The sequence below is a fragment of the Malus domestica genome, chromosome 02 (genome assembly GCF_042453785.1).
Source record: "Malus domestica chromosome 02, GDT2T_hap1".
NCBI classification, from domain to species: Eukaryota; Viridiplantae; Streptophyta; class Magnoliopsida; order Rosales; family Rosaceae; genus Malus; species Malus domestica.
In genome coordinates this window covers 24313122-24322800 of record NC_091662.1, presented here as the reverse complement: position 1 = coordinate 24322800, position 9679 = coordinate 24313122, and the positions used below count along the sequence as shown (strand labels likewise).

The 9679-nt window shown below is 36.7% G+C and overlaps 1 protein-coding gene and 1 non-coding gene across 3 annotated transcripts; one reads left to right on the top strand and one right to left on the bottom strand.

Annotated features, from left to right (window-relative positions):
- The first annotated feature begins 1358 nt into the window (after positions 1 to 1358).
- LOC103437996 (uncharacterized) lies at positions 1359 to 6318 on the top strand. Of its 2 annotated transcripts, XR_011578013.1 has the most exons (10): positions 1371 to 1970; positions 2760 to 2869; positions 3076 to 3144; positions 3283 to 3398; positions 3512 to 3566; positions 4201 to 4321; positions 4838 to 4885; positions 4961 to 5055; positions 5276 to 5684; positions 5828 to 6318. XR_011578013.1 is itself a non-coding variant. In XM_008376600.4 (9 exons), the coding sequence occupies exons 1-9, from the start codon at positions 1871 to 1873 to the stop codon at positions 5375 to 5377; spliced, it is 816 nt and encodes a 271-aa protein (XP_008374822.1). In that variant the 5' UTR covers positions 1359 to 1870; the 3' UTR covers positions 5378 to 5784. The 2 variants fall into 2 exon arrangements, 1 of the variants encoding a protein (XP_008374822.1); XM_008376600.4 differs by lacking the exon at positions 5828 to 6318 and having other exon boundaries at positions 1359 to 1970; positions 5276 to 5784.
- A 2359-nt stretch (positions 6319 to 8677) lies between these two features.
- Positions 8678 to 8784, bottom strand: LOC114822982 (small nucleolar RNA R71). Its single transcript, XR_003771145.1, has one exon. It is a non-coding gene; the product is annotated as a small nucleolar RNA R71 (small nucleolar RNA).
- Positions 8785 to 9679: the final 895 nt, after the last annotated feature.

Genomic DNA, 9679 nt, shown 5'->3' with positions numbered 1-9679 from the left:
ACGTGTTAAGCTTGAAATTTCACTACAAGTAAGGATTTGAAAAGGCTAGATAACAAGCCTAAATTACAGAAAGCGAGGACGATAGGAAAAGGGACAAAAACTAAAATAATTCAAACATAGACACAATAATAAACTCGAAGAAAGCTTATTAAAATGAAAACTGAATGACAAGCTAAAACTATGAATTTGTTGGTGTATGTTGGCTCGATACAAGTCAAGAATGATTTGAAGAGTAGTCTAACATTGGAAGATAATATAAGGTTTTAATTTAGGTGGTCAATTTTGATTGCATTGAGGCCTTATCCCAGAAGGAAAGAATGACTATAATCGCGAATGTTCTACTCAAAAAAGCAAGACAACGATTTTTGTTGGTATACTTTATCGATGGTTTTTTTTTTTTTTTTGGACACACACACATATATACAAGAGCACTCAAGCGCTATCAATCAATAATTTAATACAGTGATAACCAAGCGTTTGGGCCAACTCCACAATATTTTTCCTATGACTCAAGCTTGTTAGCATAGTACTAAGTGGTAGTTAGATTGAGTTTTAGATTACTCATTATTCTAGCTATTCTTTCCTATTAGATTTTGTATTTACTTGGATGACAATCACAATCCCTAAGCATTCTACAATTTCTCTACACTTATCTTTGTCCACACACACACACACACACACACACTCTATCTCTCTCTCTCTCTCTCTCTCTCTTTAGGAAAGATTGGGCAATCGCGCCGCTAGCCCTTGCGAAGGCTTGGGCTGGTGGTAGGGGTGGGTTCAGTTTAAATCGGTTCGGTTTTTTGCCAAAATCGAAACCAAACCGAAATTTCGGTTCGGTTCATTTTTTTTCGGTTTTTTTCAGTTGGGTTTTTTTTTTGGTTCGGCTTTTTCCAGTTCGGTTTCAGTTTTTTTTTTTTTTTTTTTTTCAAAAAATGAAAAACATTGAAATTTTAAATTTTAACATATTCAACACAATCATAACATAAGCATTCTAACTAGAATCAAAGACAATGAAAATAAACATTTAAAGTTGAACTAAAATCATCAATCAAGTCTTCCAAAGTCCAAACTAACAACCTCACAACACAAAAATCGTACAAATGAATTAGAAAAGTTAAATTGTATGATGTTGTTCGCACTGTATTTCACTTTTCCCGCTTTGTCACCATCAAATATCATCCCGCGTTTATGATTCCGTTACTTCCGAAATTAAACCCGCAAAAGATTTCGAGAATTTAAGACGGAGACTTGGACAGGGAGATACAGTCTACAGAGAGCCGGCCGCTTTACCTAATTAATTAATGATAATATTTTTTTTAAATCAAAAAAATATTAATTAATGTTTCCAATACGATGCTCTTTTTTGTGACCTCCGATTCACCCTCACTCTCCCTCTCTTCAAACAAACAAAACGACGCCAACGCCTACAGGAGGGAGGCAGGGAGGGAGAGAGAGAGAGAGAGAGAGAGCAGGAGAGAGAGCTTCGTAATTGACTCTGCGATGGAATCAGACTCCCAGATCTTCGAGAAACCCTAGCATTCCCTTCAAGATTCTCTCCCATTCCTCCAAGAACCACTTCTTACACTCTCTCTATCTCTCCCCTATCGCCGCCTCCATCTCCGTCCCTCTTTCGCTCGTCTTCTTCTTCACTTCTGCTTCCGATCGAGCTCATTCGTCTTCGTCGGCAGAGAACCAGAAGCTCCGGTCCTTATTCTTCCAGTTTAGCACAATTTCGGCGGCTCAGTGCCGGTTCGCGCTGCATTTCCGGTTCGCTCAATGTTCCGGCGAGACCGAGAGAGAGAAAATTCCTAGGACCTCTGACGATTGATCTAATTGCGGATTTTGGATTGAGGTTATGGTGTACTAGATGAGTACCATTGACGATAGAGGAGGAGGCTCATTCGTCGCCGTTCGGAGGATTTCTCAAGGTCTCGACCGCGGCGGCAACACCTGCCAATCAACTTCTGGTAGTCCACTTCTTTCCTCTCTTCTATTTTTCTTCGCTTTTTGTTTTTCTATTTATTTTTGCTTTCCTACTCTCTCTATATCTCTCTCTAGAACTTTATCTCCTTCAGCATTTCTCCGTTTTTATAAATATTTTTGGGAGCTTAGATCTGCTATTTGAGATTGATTGAGCTCCTCGTAGTATTGTTGAATTTGTCACTAATTTGATGTTCTCCAGAATCATAGATTGCTTTGGTGCCTGGGTCAATTGGATTTTTATTATATGCAAATTTTGTTTCGATCCGAAACTTTGATTCGTCACATTCTGAGTTCCGAATATGTGGCTTATTTGATTTCACTGTAATTTTCAACAATTGGTGTATTTGGAGCTTTCTAGCTGACATGATAGGAAAATGTATGCAAAAATTGAAGAAAGGAGCTACATGTTCATGTTATATGTAACTTTAATTCTTTAAGCTTCCTTTACTCTGGAGTGTGGGGGCTCCAATTATATTTCACATTATTTATTATCTTAACAGTACCATCTTGAATTTTAACTACGTTGCCTAGTTTATCGGAATTGCAGCGGTTTAGCTGCTCCATTATGCACAGTCTATGGTGGTGGCTTGAATGAAACACTTACAGATATTAACATCCGTCATCTTCTAGAAACCTTACAAACAATTGTCGGTCGCTGCACGCTGTTCTTATAGTACATGCAGCTTTTATGTAATCATTTTGCAGTACATACAGCTTCCCTTTGAGGGTTCGGAAACTCTCTTCTTAATCGTTGGGTGTTTGGTTTTGTACAGCTGAAGTTGTAGCAGGATCAACAGCATGGCTCGGCCGGGGTCTTTCTTGTGTGTGTGCACAGAGAAGAGAGAGTGATGCTCGTCCCTCCTTTGATTTAACCACTGTCCAGGTAATATGCTTGCAATTGTATGAACTGTGTTTATCCATTATATGTGCCAGTATTGGATTAGGTCCTTACCTTTCATACATCCCATTTATTTATCGCACATGGACTTGTTATGCATAGAGCTGAATTATAAATTTAACACCTCTAGATTTCTGTGTTTATTTTTCTTGGGAGGAATGTATTGATTATGTTTGCCTTGATTTTGTCAGGAGGAATGCCTGATTAGGCTACAGAGCCGTATAGATGTTTCCTACGACAGTTCAATTCCTGAGCATCAGGTATATATTAATTCACTGAGTCCATTATACTACAGTAAGCCTAATTATATTTGGGGAGGATTTGCATGAATTTTTCATTTTTTATTTGTGCGCATAGTTCATCAACATAGTTAGATCTACTTCTCTGGTTTACTCTAGGAAGCTTTGAGGGCCTTGTGGAATGCTTCCTTTCCTGAAGAAGAACTTCGTGGTTTAATATCTGATCAATGGAAGGAAATGGGTTGGCAAGGGAAAGATCCATCTACAGATTTCAGGTAATTCTAACATCTTCATTGTCATTTGGACACTTCATTTGTTGCTAGCTCTTTTGTTTCTCTTTCTACTACTTTATTTTGTTACTAATTGTTGACTGTTGAATTTTCTGCAGGGGTGGTGGTTTTATTTCATTGGAGAATTTGTTGTACTTTGCTAGGACTTTCCCGGTATGATCTCTTGCTCCTCTCCCTCTCCCTTTCTCTCTTTGGCATACACATTTATGTACACGATACAGTTTTCACCTGTCAGATGTGGTTAACCTATTGGTCATGCTGACCATTTGGTGAAGTAATGTGATCAACAGCATTGAAAACTGCCACATCTTAGACTTGACATATGTGAAAGCATATGTGTATGTTATCTTGAAATCACAAAAGACAGAAGTCAAAATACTTGAATACAAGTTCTGGTCATAGGTTTTATTTTTGCTCCCAGAATTAAAGCCTCTGATTTTTCCAACCATGCAAGTTAATATTTTCACATACCATGGCATGGACAATACATGCAGTGGCTGATAAATTCTGAAGTGTTGCTTTAAGTTAATGTGCGTCTTTATTTCCCTTGAGTTTTCTTATGTACTTCTCTGTTTATTTCTGTTGTGACAAAAAATGTTCTTATCATTTATATGCTACCACACCTTTTGCTTCGTGTATCCAGCATCATTCCTGTGTGTGTGTGAGTGTGTAGTAATATGCATCTCTATTTGGCTATTCTTGCTTGTGTGGTGCCCAATAGGGAACTGCAGTATGTCTATCTTATAAGCTACTCGTGTCTCATTGAGGGTAAATACTTTCATTGTAGAAATCTTTCCAGGATCTTCTTCGAAAGCAAGAAGGTGATAGGTCTGTGTGGGAATACCCATTTGCTGTTGCTGGTGTGAATATCACATTCATGCTCATTCAAATGCTCGATCTTGAAGCCGGTTGGTATTTGTTCTTTCTTTTTCATTCACTCATAGTTTTCACGAATATTTCCATTTTCCAACAATAGAAATCTTTTGTAATATTGGATCTTGCTGTGCTTTTCGAGTTGCAAAATCTGCTGCAATGCATTATGCTCACTCGAATATTGATTTCTTGTTCTTTTGCGTGCATTGTAGATTTGAGTTGACTTATCAATTAAAGTTTTGAGCAGTCAAATGTATTTCCTGGTACTGGTTTGTACATGGTCACTGTAAGGTCTTCCTAGAACACTAGCAATACCTATATTGAAAGTAAAGCATTAACCATATATTTTGCTCACTGAAAATGTTTTTCGTTAAATGCCACTATAAATGTGTGAAGTTTGCCCTATATATTAGTGATAGATATAATTGTAAATTCGATAATGCAAAACCTTTGAGGAATAGAAAGTATAGTGGTAGTGAATTTTGGTGTAGATAATAGCTTTTGTGTTTTTTGATGTTTTTTTGTCAGTTGACAGTGTTGTTTATGTGCAGTCAAACCACGAACAATGGTGGGAGCTACTTTCTTGAAGTTTCTAGCAGGTGATTTCAGCTTGAATGTGCTGTTTCATGTATTTTGTTCAATGTAATAATGTTTTTTTTCTTTTCATTTAACAGAAAATGAATCCGCGTTCGATCTTATCTATTGCATCACATTCAAGCTAATGGATCATCAGTGGCTTTCTATGCGTGCATCCTATATGGATTTTAATGTACGTATTTTTCAAGAAGCCCTCCCTTTATCTGCATTTGTGGCTAATCTTATGATATATTTTATAACCTTCTAGTTAACTTCAGTTTCCCAAATGCTGTGAGAATAGTTTCACACTTGTATGTGGAGGTTTGGGTCGGGGCAAAGTCTATTATGCTTCACACATTTGGGGTTTGATCGTTTGTTGTGCTGACATTTTGTCCTTGTTGTGTTGTTAACAGACAGTGATGAAGTCCACACGCCGGCAGTTGGAAAAAGAACTAGTGCTTGAAGACGTAACACGGCTGGAAGACTTGCCTTCATATAGCCTTCTTTCCCAATAGTGTAGAAGCTTGTCGTAGAGTCTATGTAATCATTGGTCACAACTAGTTACATGGTCATCGGCAGCACTGTTATTTCTAACTAGGATGATGTTTGTACTCGTGAAATTTTCTTGCAGCGAGGCGGCATGTTGTCAAAGAGGAAAGGGTTTTGGTTGTATTAGTTTGTCGAGTTAAGAGGCTGGAACAAGTCTGATGGTGATTGAGGTTTGAAATACAGAATATAGATTCGGGGTGAGAGCGGAGGAGCATCCTTGTCAGTTGTCCCACGGTCTAGGGGATGTTGAAGAATACATGGATAGATCGAGAGGTATGTTTGTTACTTGCGGTTACCTGCGTCTGGGAATGTGGAATGTAGAAAGAGATTTTTCTGTTTTGATTTCAACTTTTGAGTGGCTTTCTTTCTGGAATATTATTATTGTTTGATGACTGATAAATGATCATCGGTGGCAGGCGGAGCACTTGAAAACCCCCGCCCCGCCCTACGCCGAGGCTGGAAAAAGAGAATATTTGCAATTGCGATGCATCAACACAAAATCCATATCCCTTGTGTAATTTCGATACGTTGTGACAAAAGAAACGACTACCATATATTAATACGGCAAGACTCAACTCCTTGGTCACAAACTATTTGGATCTGGAAGTAAGCATTTGGGTTTGACGACCTAAATATGTTACCAGGTTTCGCCAAGGTGGCAGTGGTGATGATGACCGTGGCAAGGTTGTAGGGATGAAGGTAATGAAGGTGAGGTTGGTGGTACGGGTGGAGTGGTGGCTTGACAATGGTGGTAGTGGTGGTCCTGTAAAACAAGTAATTTTTGTTGGACCTTTATTCTTTTTTTTCTTTTTAGATATATTAGGATTTTTATTGGTTGGAACGTCCGATTATTTTGATAGGAATTTTATATCTTTATTTCCTTCTTAGCAAGTAATTTTTTTTTCCCCACAAGGTATCATGAGTCTTTCTATGGAATCGCAGGTTTTTTTATTAGCTCCTATTTGTGGTGCACAATTTCATGGAATGTAGGTAGTAGTGGTTATGATCGATTTGATATAAAAGAAGGCATTGTGTGTATTTTTCGTTGGGAATTTCTTGGAAAAAATCGTCGCATATTCTTCCAACTCCTTATGAAAGACATTCAATTAATGATAACGAGTAGAGGTGGTGGCAACGGTGATAGTGGGGGTAGATAAAGTGGCAATGAGGGTTGTCATTCAAAGTAATTTTTATTTCCATAAAAATTCTCAGATTATAAAGCCCTCCATCCAAATAAGTTAATGAAACACTCAATCTGAAGCTTGTTTTGAAAGGGCACAAAGCAAGCCCAAAACTTCTTAACAAGACTAAGGTTCCAAGGAAATAGGCACTGCATTGCCACACTCATACAAGTCAAAATATGACGAAGGGCAATCGGACAAGTCCTCAGAGTGCTTCTCAGCAAAACCACGATCCACATTGATGAACTTCAAACCTGAACATATAAGCAAAGAACTTATTGAAAAGGAAGTTGTCTGATAATTGCTCAAAAGTGCATGCCTAATGCTTTGATTATACTCGTTACATGTTTTTCTCTAGTAATTTGGGAGTTTTAACAAAACACTCATGGTATTGTTCACTTTTAACGAAAAACCATATTTATACCTTTCCCTAGTACTATTCACTATACCTTTAAAAAGGGCTTTTCATTAAAAGGGAAGTTTTTTTGGACTTTTCGTTAGTTTTCCTTTTATTAAATTTGTGCTTTATCATGTATAACTGGTCAAATAGGTTTTATATCTAATTTGTTTAAATTTTAAGTTGTGTTATTTTAATTTTATTTTGCAAGACCATGAGAATGATGCAAGGCAATTAAAGGATGAGGCACAAGATAATAGAAGGTGATTAAGTCTTTGTCGGTTACTGAAAGGAAATGAAACAGAATGGAGAAGGAGATGAAAGAAAAAGGAACGGCTGAGTTATGCTTGGCAATAAGGCTTATCATTGATCATAATTCAAGGAGGATTTGAGAATATTGGCTGGGCTGCAGCTCAACCATTTCCTATTTTCCCATTAACTTTTTCTTTCATAATTTTTTTTCAGAGTTTTTCTTATTCTATTTTGTTATGTGGAGAACTAATCTCCCTAGTTAGGGCTAGGGAGGAAACCTATACTACGATTATGTAGTTTTCTTATTTCGATTCTATTTCGGAGTTTTATTGTCAATTTTACGTTGTGGATGTTCAATGACATTTATGATTTATTCTATTTTCGGATTGATGAATGTTGGTTATGAATCTATGATTCATAGGTTTAATCATGTTTTTCCTATAGTTTTGTTTCACATTCATGCTTTTAGAGAATTGAATAAATTAGTAGATTGGTACGATTTTGACCGAGTAATTTCTTAATATTTTGTTGCCGTAGGTACAAATTATATTTGTGATTATTCCTATAATCGAATAGTGAAATTGCATAATTGTATGTGGGTGGAACTCTGATGCTTTAGTGTTTTTAATTGTTGAATCCTTCTTCTATAAGTTATATCTCATTCTATATTATTTTTTATTTCAGTCTCGATAAATTCTGCATTCTTTCTCAATGCGATCTGAGGAATACGACACTTGGACTTCAAGTTTATATTGCTACGCAACACTTGCACTTGGGCTTAGCAAGCAATTTTTGGCACCGTTGCAAAGGGAGCGACCTGGCGAGGAGCGCATAATTTTTCTCCACTCGGTACACTCTTTCCATTTATTTGTATTTTTTTTTTGTTGTTGTTTGTGTTGGTTTTAGTTTTTTTGTTTTTTTTCCTTTTTTCTTAAATTTTCATGCGATATCATGATCACCGAGGCATATTTGCTAAGCGCCTAGAACCTAAAATTGAAACTTTGTTTGGAGATCTTTTTGATAGTGATAGTGAGTCTGTCAACATGGATGACCTTGAAATTATTGGAGGTGAGGAAAACCCTCCCCCAGAATATTGAAAGACTATTTGCATCCAACTCGTGTTGCATCCCTTTCATGAATTGTTTTTCCTATTGATATGCCAAAATATGAATTCAAATATGGAATGGTTCATCTTCTTCCTATTTTTCATGGTTTGGAAAATAAAGATCCTTATGTGCATGTTAGGGAATACGAGGATGCCATTAGCACTTTTTATAATATTGCACATTGGATGGAGTGAGATTAAAAATTTTCCATTATCTTTAAAAGACAAAGCAAAAAGTTGGTTGTATGCATTAAAGGCTAGGTCTATTCGTTTGTGGTCTAAAATGACTGATGATTTTTAAAAAAAAAAAATTCCGGATCATAAGACTATGGCTTTAAAGAAACAAATTTCTTCTTTTTCTCAAAAAGAGAGTGAACTGTTGTATCAAACATGGCAAAGATTTAAGAATCTCTTGAATTTGTGCCCACATCATGATTTTGAAGACTGGAGCCTTGCTAGTTTCCTTTACGAAGGCCTCCTCTCTCGAGATCGTCAATTTCTTGAGTCTATGTATAATGGGGAATCTATGTCAAAAGAACTTGATGATGCTTTAGAGTTCCTAGATCAAATTGCTAACAAAATCCATCAATCAAAAGGTCATAACCTACTTGAGAGCACTGATCGCTCTAAACCTTCCACATATTCTAGTAGTAAAGGAATTTATCAATTGAGGGAAGAAGATGACTTGAAAGTAAAATATGATAATCTTTCCAAAGAGGTAGCTGCATTAAAATTTAGAAAATCTAATATACCTTAACAAGTTTATCAATCTGATGCTGATCAAGTTTGTGATGCTTGTTGTGAGATTGGTCACTCCACTAAAAATTATCAAATGCTGCAGGAAATGAAAGGAATTCATGAAGAACGATGTATTGCCATAGGAAGCTATCAGAAGCAGTTTTCTCCTTTCTCAAAGAAATACAATCCGGCAACAAAAAACCATCCAAATTTATGTTGGATATATGACTCATACTCTAAGGAGGTAAGTGCTCCTAACCACCAATTTTCTGCTCCTAATTCGTTTTAACATAAACAATCATATGTAGATCTTGTTCAAGTGTTAGGCCAAAAGTGTGATTCATTGTTCAGTCAACTTGTTGAAAAAAACAAAATCAGGAGTCACCTTTCGAAATTAACTAACTCTACGTCCGTTAATGAAAAAGGAAGATTCACTACGAACACCCAAGCTAATCCTAAAGGTGTTAGTTCAATTGAGACTGAATTTAAGCATGCTAAGTCTGTGATTACTCTTAGGATCGGTAAAATAATTAACACAACACCTTTACCCCAGATGAGGTTGAAAAAATAAAGAGTAATGATAAACTTGACGAGC

Bases quoted from the DNA above. Each gene is read 5' to 3' on its own strand.
- LOC103437996 (XM_008376600.4), top strand. From the start codon at position 1,871: ATGAGTACCATTGACGATAGAGGAGGAGGCTCATTCGTCGCCGTTCGG. The intron at 2,870-3,075 runs GTAATATGCTTG...TGATTTTGTCAG, and splicing joins TTGATTTAACCACTGTCCAG to GAGGAATGCCTGATTAGGCT. The intron at 4,322-4,837 runs GTTGGTATTTGT...GTTTATGTGCAG, and splicing joins AATGCTCGATCTTGAAGCCG to TCAAACCACGAACAATGGTG.